This window comes from Pagrus major, chromosome 21 (genome assembly GCF_040436345.1).
Source record: "Pagrus major chromosome 21, Pma_NU_1.0".
In the NCBI taxonomy this organism is placed as follows: domain Eukaryota; kingdom Metazoa; phylum Chordata; class Actinopteri; order Spariformes; family Sparidae; genus Pagrus; species Pagrus major.
In genome coordinates, this window is record NC_133235.1 from 10,646,847 (window position 1) to 10,662,704 (window position 15,858).

Consider the following 15,858-nt stretch of genomic DNA (forward strand, 5'->3'; position numbering starts at 1 on the left):
GACAAAGTAATGCTGATTTTCAGCTATTGCTTGGATTTCATTCTGATTTGAAAGGAAAGGCTTTAAAATACTAAGGTGTAAAAATAAACTGAAAGAAGAAAAGGTACTTACACGTTAATAGATTAAATTTGTAGACAACCTAAAAAAACAATCTGTTTATCTTTAAAATATTCTAGATGTTAGTTTCTTCAACATGAATGCCTTTTTCACAGCAGAGATCTTGACTTCTAGCAGGAAAGGCACAGCTCTTACTAATAACAATAAAGATGGCTTAAAGGATAAGTTCACTCAAAAATGAAAATCCAGTCATCATCTACTCACCCCCATGCAGATGGAAAGTCAGGTGATGTTTTGTAGTCCACAAAACATTTCTAGAGTTTAATCGCTAAACAACATTGCAGCATTCTCCTAAACAACTGAAGTAGATGGGGACTTGTTATGTTTGCAGGTTGTCCGTATGTATGTCGGGGCCGTTCTCATGAACACTTTGAGGAATTTTCTTCAAACTGCACAAATGTCCACTCTGACTCAAGGATGAACTGATTCAAGTTTGGAGGTCAAAGGTCACAGCAACCTCCTGCCTTAAGGGATTTTCATCAAATTTGGCACAAACCCACACTTGGACTCAAGGATGAAATGATTAGATTTTGGTGGTCAAAGGTCACTGCAACCATACATATTGTAGCTTCTTAGGAGCTTTAGCTTCTTTAAAGCATTGTCTTTTTAAGTAGCTATACATCTCTTTTTGGCAAAAACTGCTTAATTTCATTTTGTTAAGTATGTGAACTACTTTCACTGTTCGGCATTAGCACAGACCTGCCAGTAGTGGGTGCAGGAGAGGGTGTAACTAACATCTTTTCAAATCACTTTGGGATGTCAGGGCTTTAAGAGACTTGGATTACACACGACGAGCTGTTGTATTTTTTGTTTTTTGTTTTTTGGGGTTGGTTTATTTACTTCTTAAAGCCCCCATCTACTTCAGTTGTTTAGGAGAATGCTGCAACACAGTTTTGCTGTGAAGCTCCAGAAATGTTTTGTGGACTATGAAACTCCATTCAACTTTCCATCGGCATAAGCGAGGCATTTTTGGGTGCATTCATTCTTTAATTCCGTTCAGGGGGCTGTGTAAACCACAGTGGTAATCCAGCATGCACAATGCAGGACCCTGTAAAATGTCTATAAATATTAATGCCTGTGCTTTTCAAGATGTCTGTTGTGTGGGTTTAGGTCTACTGAAAGGATACATTTAACCCCCCCCCCCCCCCCCCCCCGCCAAAATTTGCATTTCTACATTACTGAACTTAAAAATATTTAAATCTGTCAGGACACATTTTATAAAATTGTAATCATTTAACGCCCCCCAAAAAACCTACTTTCAATCCTTCAAGTGTCACTTAATGATTGTGTAAAACCATATACCCTTAAACTGTGATATTTCCTGAGACACTTATCCTCCTGTGAAAATCCACAACCCTAATCCAAAATGTTGTAATTGAGGCCTATTAACTTGAAAGAATACACCACTGTGACAGTCAGAACAATGATTTGATAAGTCTCCCACAGTATGTCAAAGCATGGAACTGAACAGCTTCAGTTTGCCGACATGTCAAGCAGGTCAAATGGTGACAGATGACTAAAAAGGGGTTTTATTTTTAGCTCCGTGTTAAACAGCAGCACTCACATTATTACTAAGGGTGAGATGTTAAAGCTCCGCAGTATGAGAGGCAACATTTTGACCACCACCAAGATGGGAAAAAAAACATCAGATGTTGTATGTGTAAGTTCTAAGGCACTTACTTCCTCCGCTTATGGTATATCATTTCTGAATAATCATTGTTCACTTCTCTATTCACTTGGTTGTGAGACCAGTTTATCAAATAATATTTTTTAATGAACTTCATAGGTTACATGTGAACAAACACTAACAAAGAAAAAGATACACATATTTACAATAGCAAACAAGTGTGGCAACAGTGAGAGCTTGGCATGTTGGCGACTCTTCTTTGGTGGAGACAAAACATCCGGGGGGAGTCGGGCAGCCTCGCTTACTGAAAGAGAAGAGTTTGAGTCAGACATGAACCAAACTTGTACAAGGTAATTAAAATCATGATTTGTTGGGCTCAGATGTTTAAGTAGTCTGGTTTTTAATCATCTCTCACCTCTCGACTTCTGCACTTAAGCTTGTCCGTTAGTGTCTCCGTTAGTCTGAGTCTCCTGCGCTCCATTAGTCTGACCGGCAACCTGCTTCATCTTCTTGACCACGCCCTCCTTCACTGGACTCTCCTCTGGTTTCCTCTGAAATACACAGATTCATTCAAATGAGTGTTGTGTAACATTGTCAGGTCTGTGCAATTCATTTCTATCATTCAGTTAAGAAAAAACTGAAACATCTGGCTCCCTCACCTTCTTCCTGACCAGGTGGGAGATGTCAGAGACTGCAGCTGTGGAGGCGTGTCCGTTAGTAGAACTGACTCCGTTGGTTGATGTTCCGTTAATCTGGGTAGAGAACAGAAGATATTACATACACATATCCCCATCAGTACGTTTTTACTAAATCATTTCTTCACCATGTACACACACTCAGAGTACACAGCTCACCTTTGAACTGGATGAAGAGACGCCATTCTGTTCAGTGGACCCAGGGAATGCAGAGGACGTGGAGCCTCCATCCTGACAGACATGACATCAAGTTAAAAATCAAGCTTCCATACAGTAGACTGAGGTCACTCAATTAAACCCAGGAAATGTAGACGGGACTTGACGAACACATTTACACCCCTGACTCACCAGTACACCCTTCATAGCATCGGTGCTTGCTGTTTTCAGACCCTCTGTGGCGTCCTCCACCTTCTCATTGATCTCTGGCAGCAGAGCCTTCAGCTCCTCCATCTCCTTTCTCTCCTCAGGTAGAGACTCCGGGCCCTCCGCCTTGTCCAGCAGCTTCTGCAGGTTGTCTGACCGGCAAAGTGGAAATGTTAGCATAACTTTAAAAACGCTTTCGAAGCACAAAAAGATGGTAGATTTTCAGTTTGGTCAGTAAATCTTTAAAAGAATGTTTTCACACACACACACACACACACACACACACACACACACACACACACACACACAAAATAACATACAGATGTGCGTCTGACATCTGTCACAGTTTTTAACACATGTAGCGCAGCGATTTCATGGTGCATTCAGGTACACCTCAGATACTGAAATCACTTTGTAAGGCAAAGTGCTTGGGCGCCAAAGGGGACTTCATGGTGCATTCAAGTGCACCTTGTAAACTCAGAAATCTATATTCAAATAGGCATGAAGGTTGTTTGAACAGGAAAGTTTCAGCTGTCTCTTTTCTTTTACTTGAATATTTAAGCCGACATCTGTCGTTACTTTGTTCTTTCACTACAGCATCTTCAATAATTACATGCAAAAAAATCATAATATCTCATCCAGTTCTCCATAGGCAGATTTTAACCACCAATCTCCAAAACCTTTTAATTTAATTGTGACTGTAAACATTAATATTTTTACTAATGCACCAGGTTAATGATTTCTTTGTACTATTTAAAGAATTGGTATTGTTAGAAAATATCCCAAACCCAAACTGAATTTAATCGATTCAGGAAAACAGATGTGCTGCTGAGCTCTAGACAACATGTTTTCTATCCAAGTGAGTGCTCACTGCAGCAGCTTACCCAGCCTGCTCTTTATCACAGAGATGGAGCTCTTCAGCTCCTCGATGGCCTGGCTGTACTGGAGATTCAAGCTGTAGGTCAGACCCAGCTGGTAGTGAGTCTCAGCCAGTAGGCGGCTGTCCGGGTCCAGGTGCTTCACCTGCAGCTTCAGACACTCCTGGAAATCCTCCAACGCTTGAGTGTAATTTCCTAAAGAGAGAGGCAGCAATCAAAGGCCGTGTGTCTCAACAAGGTGACGAAAAAGGAAAATTTCAGGTGTAAAGCATGTTGGGCTTTTGAGGCACGGTCTGTATTGATGAGTTCCTGTGTAATCCCAAGAAGAATTGGAAGGGGACAAATTAAAATGCAGAGCGTACCTGATTCAGCAGAAACTTCACCCAGTTTCAGGTGAGTCTGGGCAGCCATGAGTTGCTCCTCCTTAGACTCATTCCTTATTTAAAAAAAAATAACAATACAAAAATCAGTCGACATGGAAGGTTAAGCGCCGTGACTATCAAACTGAGATCCTCACAATCGCGTATCAGTGTTTATTACCTTTTGTAGATGACTTTAGCTACTTCCAACATCTCCCAGGCCAGCTGCAGGTTCCCCACCTCCTCATCCTCACTGTCCTGGAAAACACACCAACACGGATGTTAAATAACACGTTCGCAGGTCATTCGGATGTGTGCTTGAGCTGATTGGTCAAGTACCTTCTCAGCTGCGTCCTCTCCTTCACCTTGCTCCTCTGCATCGCCCTCCATTTCTTCATCATCATCTTCCTCCTCCTCACCGTCTGTAACAATAACGTGTTTAGATAAACGAGGCAACATGTCACTAGTCAGAAAGACATTCACAATTAAAGTCTGTGGTTAAAGGACATGGAGAAGTAAAGTCACCTTCTGCCTCCTCTTCCTTGTCTCCAGATTCTTTCTCAGCCTCTTTGTCTTTACTTTCAGTCTTGCTTCCATTAACCTCACTCTTTTTTTCCTCATCTGTCTCTTTCTTTGTCGTGCTCTGTTGCTCATCACCAGCCTCGTCCTTTTCTACATCGCCGCTCTTCTCTTTATCTTCGCCCTTGTCCCCTTCTTCATTTTTTGTCTTCTCTGAGTCTTCATTTTTCTTCTCCGCCATGGCGTCATACACCTGAACCCTCAGCTCATCTCTGGTCTTCTCTGTTGAAGGTAGAGAGGACGGTTAGAAGTTGTTGAAACCGTTGTCCTAACACAAAAAAAGAAAATCAAGTCCCAGTAGATGGATGGAAATGCATAATTTCCTCACCATCAATGTTTTCTGTGCTCTCAACGTTGGAGTCCTTGGGTTTTTCTTCATCCTCCTCCGGCACTCCTTCCAGAGCATTACCCAGCACCGAGTTCTCCATCCTACAACAAGTGTATTGGTTAGGTCACACGTTTCTTCAATACAAAATGAGCAACACCACCTCACACAAAAATATAACAAGACCAGGCTGAACTCCTATTCCTAGATTTATTAAACAATGACTCAAGGCTGATCTTACCGTGCCAAATCCAGCAGAGCTTTACCACACCAGTAGAAAGCCTCTCCACACTCGTCTGCTGTGTCCCCATACTTCTTAGCTCTGAAAGTAGATTATAGTAGAGTGCTCATGTCAGATCACATCAGCTCACACGGCAACCACCATCTGTAACTTTTTCCACCCCCCCAGTGAGCATCATTCAGTTGAAAAGATGTTTAAAAAGGGTTGTGGTCAACGGTGAAAAAGCCGTCCATGACTGGTTCAAAAGTTTTATCACCCACTTTCTGCGAACACTGATTAAACATTAACATTTAGACCATATTTGACCCAGATCTGCAGTACCTGCTTCAAACTGAGAAATGTGGATCCGATTTCTCGGTCAGGATCCACAATGATGATAAGGTATTCTTTGGAAATTGTAGAGGATGAAAATAATCTTTACAACAAATCCTGCCACACATGTATTTCTTCTGTAAAAGGATGCTGTAACGCTTTGCAGCAGGAATTGCAATGTCGTATTTTACATTACGATGTCTTGAAAGCTTCTTGTTGGCAGCTCGCAGCCTACAGAGTTACATATTAACATAATACTAAACATTAAAATTTCGTCCTTCAACTTTGTCCTATCAATATTGTTTTGCTTTCAACCTACAAATGAACAAATTATCAAAGTGACAACTTTGTGTTTTGTGACACGATGTAGTGTCACCCACTGTAGTTGGTTGAAAAGAGGGCAATAACATGTCTTAGACGTTCAGACTGAATATCATCCAGTTTTCAACTATAAAACAACCTTAAAATCCCGTCTGGTGCTCACCGGGTTTGCTCATATGGGAGAGACAACTTGCATGCAGGTCCCGTCATTTGCTTAATATCCCACAAACTTTCTGCAAAAACCTTGAAAAACACAGCATTTCATTTTGCCGTTTTTTAGCTCAGAAAAGTTGTGGTGTTACCAACTAACAATCTGGCTTTTCAGTCAAAAATACGACAGAAGTTGGTGATTAAAATCGTTGCAAAATAAATTAATTTAAAGGGTTTTATTCATATAAAAAGTGGTTAATTTGTGAGACTAATTTCTTCATACCAACACTGCTACTGTAAAGTCTTACAACATACCTGATTACATACTAATAATGTTGTCCCTGTCTAAAGATACACATTTATTTTACATTAATCTGCACACCTGTGGAAAAAACAAACTCCATCTTTGTGCCACACAGTACTTTTTGATAGCAAGTAAATTAATAATGGTTGTAAAATGACATATTTTTCCTGATTATCAACTGCATCTTTATTAGATATCAGATTTTCCCACGGTGATCAATTACAGATTCATAATCAGCTCTAAAGACAGATGTAATCACATCGTCAGGTTTCTTTGTGTGGTAGTTAACTCACAGCATGCCGCAGGCCTCCTGCAGGACGTTCACCGCCTCCACCACCTTCCCCATCACCAGGTGCTTCTTGCCCGTGCCGATTAGCTTGTTGGCCTCCTCCATGTTAGCTACACTGAACAGAGAAAAAGCAACTTATTAACTCGACTTTAGAAAACAAAAACCCAAACACCGGTTCAGTCCGTGAGTCTATTCAAATGATAACTTCCTGTGTGAATGTTACAAAACAAAGTCTTATTAACAGATTAATTACATACGTTGACAAAGAAACAACGACTGAAAACGTAAAAACTTGAGCCTAGAGGTTTCGTCTCAAATCGTCTCTGACGCCGCTCAGACTGACTGATCCGTTGTTTCAATTTGGCGCGAAATATTCCTGCCCTTTCCGGTCGATTTCCGGATTCGTAAGCCAGCGCGGGAAAATTCTTAAAGGCCCAGAACAAATGTCGAAGGCCAGATAATTATGGAGGACCACAATGTCACGGAAATAGTAATAAAGCATTTAACTAACTGTACAATGAAAATAGGCATTAATAAATTAAAAAGGGATTTACAAAAACAGCATTTAACAGTCAAAAAGTACATCATTTAAAAATAAATAATGGAATTTAAAAATTACACGGTTAATTCTGACCAAAATGCCGGGCTTTGAAGACCGTTTTCCTTGTCGCCAAACTGTGTAATTACATCGTCACGTGATGCACTGCAGCCCAAAAATACTTTTCCCCATATGCTTATATTGTGAAAGAAGCGTCTGTAAAATGTAACCCCCGCGAAATGACTGGTTTCGCTGTCATAACTGGAGCCATTCGGCTCAATAACATTTGGAAAGTCTAGAGCCGCATGATTAAATTATTTAATCCCGTTCAAGTTAGCAACGCACTAAACTGGAAGTTAGCCGGTTCAGGCCTTGGGAGTCTCTAGTGCGCTTGTTTCAAATGCACATCCAGGCATGTTATACATCTGCAGATGACAATAACTTACATTGGCTAATTTGCATTGTTTTACCTCATTTCACCAGCTCAAGGACCAAAGGTCAAACGCTAAATGGAGAGGCTAAAAGGAGAAGCAAAATGACCAAGCAAATCAAATAGTTAAAAGGAAAAATAAAAGCAGAAGGTAAATGGAAATGCAGATAGAACAGGAGATTGCCTTTTTAAATTTTTTTTTGTTGGTCCATCAGTCAGGACAAACAGAGCAATTAAGTTGACTATTTCTAGAGTCTGAATGTGCAGACCTGCAATAATCTCTGTTATTGTGAACAGAAGTAGAATTAAACATCATACTTATACTAATATTAATGGTTAGTTGTAAAATATATATATATATATATATATATATATATATATGATTCTTTCAAAATGTTATGGTTATGCTACATATTTTGTTTGTATTTATGTAGATAATTAATATTTATCTACATAAATACTGATAAACTGGTAAAAGATATCTACTAAAAATGAGGCGGGAGTGGTGGTACTGTGTACGTATGTGTGTGTTTTACTCTGTATGTAGTCTACACACAACAGAGAGTGCTGCTGTCATGTCCTGCTGTGAGGGACAGGGGCTGCCCAGCTCCCCTCTGAGCCCCCCCTGCTGACTCCACTGTGTCGCTGCCTTGTCAAGACAAGTCTGGACCTGGCATCCAATCAGCCTCACACTGAGACAATGACACTCAACAATCATCACACTGTCATCATTAGTGATATCACTTCAACACAACAGCTATAATTTCCCAGTAACCTCTACCAAAGGAACACACCACAGCTTGTTTAATTCACATTTTTTCCAATCAGAGGCAATCGGTTTGAGTGGGCATTTATTCTCAGGGGAAATTATTTTCAGGTGAAAGTCAATATTACAGAAGATTAAGGGTTTTACAAAATATCTGTCATACTTTGCCATGGTTTTCGTTAATTTCTCAGGAAATATTGCGGGAATCTTGATGAAAAAAAATCAGGCGTATCTAAGTGGCTGGTATGATATTTATAAGTGAGTACAAAAGAAAACTGTTGGGCCTTGGCGGAGGTATGCGCTCTACTGAGGAATAGAATCAAGATTCTGAACTGGTATGATTTATTCTATCTCCTGTTACGATTTATGTTTCCTCCAAAGCTTTCACAATATCTTTTGAGATCTGTTGCTTCCATTTGGTGGGAGTGTTAGGCATGATAAAAAACCCCAAGCTGAGGTGACTCACTATACAGTCATTAAGCGCATTGTCATGTGAAACACAGGACTGCATTAATTTACTAATATTAGATTAAGGGTACCAATTCTTTGCGTCATTTTTTCAACCCACAATTGTATCCATTTACAAATCTTTTTGATAATTTGCACTGCTGAATGTGGCCATGATGGTGGACAAATAAGTGCCCTTCAAACATCCAGTAGCTTTGGAATCAGCAGTGGAGCAGATGCATTAATTATATGCATATTGTGAGTAGGGGATGAACACAGGGCAGCGTTTGATCAGCATCCCACCGCTGTGCTTCTAACAGGAGGTTATTGTGTTCCCCCCTCTTATCTGGCCCTTGATGAGGTGCCCATGGCAACGGCATGCAAAGATGTCGCTCAGTGACAGCGGAGAAAAGAGGCACATCTGAGGGGCTGCTTGAGCAGATGACAGTCTTGGTTGGTCCAGGTTACATAGACTCAGTTGACTCATATAAACTGAAAAACAACACAGGTTTCACTTATCTAGAATGGTTTTAAAACATACAGTATATAAAGCTTAATTTACTGAATAAATCTGTCAGTATCTTTATTCTAATATTTGACAACCTATGTTATAAAGTCAAATAAGGATGGCTACAAAACTGCACTGTTGTAGTTTGGAATTTGGCATTAGAGTCCACTGAAGGTTACAAAAAAGATAATCCCTTTAGCTGACTCATCCTCCATCAGCTAGTTTGACATACAACTCTCACCAGTGGAAAAACAGTACAGTTTACACTGTGATCAAAGAAACTAGCTTCACTTCCCCCTCACTGTTTTGTCTCTTCTACTCTAGTAATTGTCCCACACAGGGCTGCTTGTCACATTGGGAATCAGTGAAGAGAAAAATTAAAGAAAGGTTTCACTATCCTGAGTCTTAACAACTGCACTGTGGAGTCAACAGATATTATAACATCTCTCAGTGTGACATCAGGATCAAACAGCCAATCATAACAGTGGAAGAGCTCGTATGACATAACCAGTCAACGGGATACTACCTCCCAGGGTCAGGAAACCAATACTTACTGTATATCAACAGAAGTTACGTGATATTTGCCAGACCAGCACAAGATTAACAGAAGACAGACAGACACTAAGACTACTGCTGCCAGTATAAAAATGCATAGACAAAGGCTTGCTGTTCCTCAGCCAAGTCATTAAGTAAACATAGAAGTGGTGAGGAGGAAATGAGAGTGAAAAATGCCTTCTGCAGCCCACAGAACAAGCACGAGATGTTGCAACAGTGCACCGCCCAATCCAGTAGGTCCTACCGTAAATTCAAAGAAGTAAGTGACAATCCAGGAAACATGGAGGAAATTGGCAAGCATCTGCAACAATCTTACAGAGCTTAACAGCACAAAGAATATTTCAAACATGCAATGGTCTCAGTCCATAGTCAATTTGGAGTCTTATTTCTCACTGGTAAGAAATAAGATACTCGGTCCATATTGATATATATAAAATGAAGTATAGTGACTTTGTCCTACAAGAAAAAAACACATATTTGTGCGCTGTTGCTATTATTTTTGTGTTTTGGGGAATGGTTTCTATTCTGACAGTTAATACATAAGTTCCTTCAGTTTCCTCTTCAGGACTATTTACTATTGCAATGTAAAAAAAACACTTGAATGTAACATGAGCTCATGTGGTCAGGAGTATGTCTGAGGTGCCCTGCGTTAATTGGAACAGCATGTTTGAAAGCTGGTCATTACGCCAGGCATACTTGTTGAAGGACCAAGAAAATGTGCCCCTAATAATGTGAAGGTGCCTCTTCATGATGACAATGTGGATTCCCCCCACATCCTTTAAGAGTCATATGATGAAACCTCATGATTCTGTGTGACCCCTGCATGCATGGTTGCTAGCTTGGATTAGGGAACTACAAACTGCTAAAAAACCTTCTCTCTTGTGCGCAACACAACTGTCTTATAAACCTAATCTAGAGAGCGAAAGTTGCCCTACACATCAGATTAGTTTAAATTGATTAGATATAGGTCAAATATGTCCCACGGGGATAATTAGAAAACTTATCTGAGGAATATTGCCTGGAGGCCTCCTCATATGTTACTCTTTCATTTAATATGTTTGACAAGAGCAGAACATTTACAGAAAAGTGATAAGGAAAACTGCAAAGTCATGCTGTATAGTGGGTGTTTGAGATTGGAGGAGGACTGGACTGAAGTGGGCTGTAGTCACGTTCTGAACGATGTTATCGCGAGAAGTGAGCCGCGGTATAAACTCCCCGATCGAGCCTGACAGCCTCTGCACTCCTCTCTCCCTGTGTGTCTGTCGGCGTGGTGTGATCAAAGCTGAGGTATGTGTTACAAAATACATTCACTTATGTTTTCTCGCATTTTGTTTAGCAGTTTAAGTTTGTTTTCGTTTTTTAAAGTGTTGAATTGTTCGGTTTGTTGGGGTTTTTATTGTCGCGTAGCTGTTCAACAAATGTTCAACAAGTGTATTTTGACCAGATGATGAGGTTGGCCATGAAACCGACAAGGTTTTTAATATTAGAGAATTAAGCACATGGTTAATTTGTTGCTACGTCGACTGAAAAGTTTCCACTTGCACAGACAGGACTATAACTTTACTCTCAGCTCAAGTCTCAAGAGAAAAAGTCGACATTTCAGCGCTTCAGTTGGTGTTAACGTTAGCTCAGTGAAATACCAAAATACCAGTGGGGCGTAATAACTGCACCTTGACCAGTGACCTCAGGAAACACTCCAGGAATTTATAGCAGCAAATTAAACGTGTGAAATATCTAGATTGCGGAAACAGCTTTGAAATTAAATAGAGAAGTAGAAATGGTTTAAAGGTTTCGGTTTGCCAGTTTAACCAGTCTGAGCTGAGGTTTAGGCACACATCAAATATCAATCTGTGGTATTCAATTTTGAGTTTAACAAAAAATATACGTTCTGGTTATATAACAGCTGTTATATTACTGTGTATTTTACAGCATCAGACATTTTTCTCCTCCCATGTGCCACTGTTATTTGTATAATTCTGTAAGAATGGCTTTACTCTGAAGAAGACAGGTATTATATCACAACTTTATATTGCAGCTTTTTGGCTGCAACAGTTAATTACCAGAGTTGATCAATTAAACTTGAGTCCAAGGACTACAGATATTAAAAGTTTAGATAGATAGATAGATAGATAGATAGATAGATAGATAGATAGATAGCTTTATTAATCCCCGAGGGGAAATTAGGTTATCATAGCAGCGGGCACATTCAAGTACAAATACAAGCAAAATACAAGGGCAAATATAGAAACAATAAAGAACTATATACAATAAAATGCTTAAGTAGTAAATAAAACCTCGTTTACTTATAAGACAAAGAAAAGCAGCAAATCCTCACACCTGAGAAGCTGGAACACAGTATTGTTTAGAGCATTAACAATAACCTGAAAGATCAATTCATTATCAAAATCGATGCCCATTATTTTTCATCCTGTGTAGTAGCACATGGTTAGCACGATCAACAGGAAATAAACTATTTTTGATAACTGATTAATCGATTTTCTTTTGCGAAACCGGCAAACATTTGCTGGAACCAGTTTCTCAAATTTTGATGCTTTTCTAATTAAGTTATAATCTTAATATGTTTGGGTCTTGGACTGTTTGTCAGCTAAACCTAACGACTTTAATATGTCAGCATGCTCTGGAAATGAGATTTTTCACTGTTTTTCAGATGTCAAGATGACAAGTATTTCATTAGTCTGGATGATAATCAGCAGATCATTCGATAAGGGAGATAATCATTAGTTGCAGCTCTAAAATGCACAGCGCTTTCATGAGAGACTAAACAATTGTGATATTCTAAATGAAAGACATAATTTCCTTGTTCTGTAAATGAGGAAGTGTTAAGGTGTATCCACGATTTCACACACAAAAGAAAGAATGCATGAATATGATTTTGATTGTGTAATACATAAACAGTTTCCTTCTTCTGTAATCTGGTCAGACTGAAGATGGCTGCAGGCAACGCACAAATTGGAAAGCTGGCTCCAGACTTCACAGCCAAAGCAGTGATGCCAGACGGACAGTTTAAGGACCTGAAGATGTCAGACTACAGAGGTACCCATGTCCCATCCTCTGTTGAGTGCAAGATGCTTTGATGACGCTCTCTTCTGGACTGTGATTCACTGCTTTGTGATGCCACAATATATTGAATAGACATTAATTTACACTACTGAAGACTAGAATGAATTAGTTTGTAATTACCATAGGTGTATTATCACATGACAAACAGCCTAATTTGTTTTCTTTTCCTGTGGTGCAGGGAAATATGTCGTTTTTTTCTTCTATCCCCTGGACTTCACCTTTGTGTGTCCGACCGAGATCATCGCTTTCAGTGACGCTGCCGACGATTTCAGGAAGATCGGCTGTGAGGTCATCGCTGCCTCTGTTGACTCACACTTCTCCCATTTCGCATGGTAGTTACATGGCTTTGTATTTTAAGCACCTACAGTGATTATGTGGATTCACTCTTGCTAACTCACTTTTTGCTTTGCGTTCTCAAAGGATCAACACACCACGTAAGCAGGGCGGTTTGGGTACCATGAAGATTCCCCTGGTGTCCGACACAAGACGTACCATCTCCACAGATTATGGTGTCCTAAAAGAGGATGACGGCATCGCTTACAGGTGGGTTTATCAAAGTTGAGTTGGGATGTGTCAGTTTGCTTCGATTAAGATTCCAACCAAAAATCCAGTTTTTATTTGCCGTTGGGTTTGCCTCCAGAGGGAGACACTTGTCTTAGCATGCCATTAAATGGGCAATTTGTAAGATATGTTGAGAATATTTGTTTAAAAAGTAAAAAATTTAACTAACATTGTCAACAGAATGTGTTGACATTATGTCAAAGTGATTATGTGACATGTTGCAGAGATGTCGACTGAAGTAAGCATGCTAACCAGCTAGCCCTGATCCGTCCTGTCTCCTAATACCACTTTTTACCACAAGAGTCGATAGTCTGATAGTCTACATAATTTCAGCTGGGAGAGAGTAATATATGCTAGCAGCGAGTTTGCTACATTTCAAAAGCTCACTTAGCTGTTATTGTAACGAAATAAACTCACAAAATATCAAGAAAGGAAATACTCTTACATCTGTTTTCCTTACGAAAGAGAAAAATACAACCGTAAACCTTCTGAATACAAGTTTCTCTCTTTTACCAAACTAAGACGAGCTTAATTGACTCGTAACTTCATCAGAAAACACACTTCCTTCAAACTCGGTATGAAAGAAATAAAACTCACCAAAACGGTCTCGGTTTTTCTTTCAAAGTAAGACAGAGTAAGACGTGAAAATATTCTGACACTCACTCTCTCCTTTCGAGAGACTGCACACCACTCGTGCCCCCTCCCGCTGCGTCTTCTCATCCCAGGAGTCATAGTCCTGATTGGAGCAGCTGTAAGTCACCTCTGTACTGCATCCCCTATTGTCAAACTAATCTCCGTGGAGGCCTGGTTCAGTCCCAGTTCATTGTCTAGCCATGTGACTATCAGGCTGCTAAATCTGGTTGAGCTGAGCCCAGTTGCTTGTGGTGACTCCCCTGTGATCCGATGTCTCAGTCCAGGCAAACTCTAGGGCCACTGGTTCCACAGCTAAGTGAGCCATGGGCTAATAAGCTAACGCTAGCTAGCTACAGCCAAGATCAGCTAGCAAAGAGCAGCAGCTGTTGGTTTCTCTGGTGAGATATATTTTTTGAGCTACATTTGACTTCCAGCCATATTTTACAAATGACACCTTTTAATGTGCCACCTTGAAGATGTTTGAAAACGTGGACATACCTCCCTTCACTAAATGCTCTTTCTGGGTCTTCGGAGACTCATGAATTGCTGCTGCTCTCTGTTTCAGGGGTCTGTTCATCATCGATGACAAGGGCATCCTGAGACAGATCACCATCAACGACCTCCCAGTTGGACGCTCTGTTGAGGAGACCCTGCGTCTGGTCCAAGCCTTTCAGTTCACTGACAAGCACGGAGAAGGTCAGTTACTGTAGTGACATACTGCAGATGTTTGACACCTTAATGTATCTTACTCTGTCCTGTCGTATATAACTTGAGTTTATTAAACTGCTGTTACTAAAAGATTTCAAGACTGTTTGAAATGAGCAACACTATGAGTGATATCATTACTCTCACATAGCTCTCCATGACCCATGTGATGTACTTTGAACCACATGATATTAATTAAATCTAAAGTTGCTATGGGCTGTTTTGAAAGTCAGGGCAAAGAACATTAAGGCTCAAATTCAAAGGGTGATCTTATCAGTGCTAAGGTTCACATGGACTTTACAACTGGTTGAGAAATGACTGAAGGGCAAAAAAAAGACCTTGGTCTTGTTCAAATACATTTTGCAATATGAAACTCAACCTTCCATGCATTTCCCTGCTTAAAACTCAAGGCAATAGAGGTTTTGTACAGCAGGTGTGTCATAATAGCACAAGTCTTAACTGTTTCATCTACTGGGCCAGAACTCATTACAGGCTTATCTTTTCAGTGTGCCCAGCTGGCTGGAAACCAGGAAGTGACACCATCAAGCCCGACGTCCAGAAGAGCAAAGACTTCTTCTCCAAGCAATAATAAGCCCAAGGCCCGAGTCTGCAGCGTGCTGTAGGGGATTTCATTTAGAGGTTACATTTCCACTGAACAATATTTAAGTCAGCCGCTGTGCCTGAGGAGGAGTGGTTAGGAGACAGTTTTTGTAGCTAACATTCTGTGTGTCTTGTCTGTAGAGTGAATAGTGCACTTATGACCAGAATATATAATTGTGTAATTATGTGGTGGTAATTTATGCTGTTTTCACTGTCGGACTGAGCTGAACGTCTGCTTGTTCTTTCATGTCATTCCGTACTATTGTTAGGTACAAAGGACCATACAAACAATGTCATTGGAAGGAGGCCACAAACACCTCTCCCCATTACAATTTTTTTTTTTTTTACAGTGACCAACACTTGTTTTTTCACCAAAATAAAGAATAAAAGTCTTCTACACAGCCTTCTAAAGGAACATATTTACAGTGTTGGGTGTTGGGGTCATTACACACATCTTATTCTGGTTTTGGTGGT

At 40.1% G+C, this 15,858-nt stretch overlaps 2 protein-coding genes across 2 annotated transcripts; one reads left to right on the forward strand and one right to left on the reverse strand.

Moving 5' to 3' along the window:
* Positions 1 to 1,869: 1,869 nt before the first annotated feature.
* LOC141016767 (nuclear autoantigenic sperm protein-like) lies at positions 1,870 to 6,919 on the reverse strand. The gene is made up of 14 exons (XM_073491307.1): positions 6,818 to 6,919; positions 6,565 to 6,675; positions 5,185 to 5,265; positions 4,947 to 5,047; positions 4,565 to 4,840; positions 4,379 to 4,461; positions 4,221 to 4,297; positions 4,043 to 4,116; positions 3,687 to 3,875; positions 2,788 to 2,954; positions 2,599 to 2,670; positions 2,404 to 2,496; positions 2,160 to 2,295; positions 1,870 to 2,048 (listed from the first exon to the last, which is right to left on the reverse strand). The coding sequence occupies exons 2-13, from the start codon at positions 6,663 to 6,665 to the stop codon at positions 2,176 to 2,178; spliced, it is 1,434 nt and encodes a 477-aa protein (XP_073347408.1). The 5' UTR covers positions 6,666 to 6,675; positions 6,818 to 6,919; the 3' UTR covers positions 1,870 to 2,048; positions 2,160 to 2,175.
* A 4,099-nt stretch (positions 6,920 to 11,018) lies between these two features.
* Positions 11,019 to 15,803, forward strand: prdx1 (peroxiredoxin 1). Its single transcript, XM_073491533.1, has 6 exons — positions 11,019 to 11,091; positions 12,746 to 12,858; positions 13,064 to 13,217; positions 13,306 to 13,428; positions 14,645 to 14,775; positions 15,291 to 15,803. The coding sequence occupies exons 2-6, from the start codon at positions 12,753 to 12,755 to the stop codon at positions 15,371 to 15,373; spliced, it is 597 nt and encodes a 198-aa protein (XP_073347634.1). The 5' UTR covers positions 11,019 to 11,091; positions 12,746 to 12,752; the 3' UTR covers positions 15,374 to 15,803.
* The last annotated feature ends 55 nt before the right edge of the window (positions 15,804 to 15,858 follow it).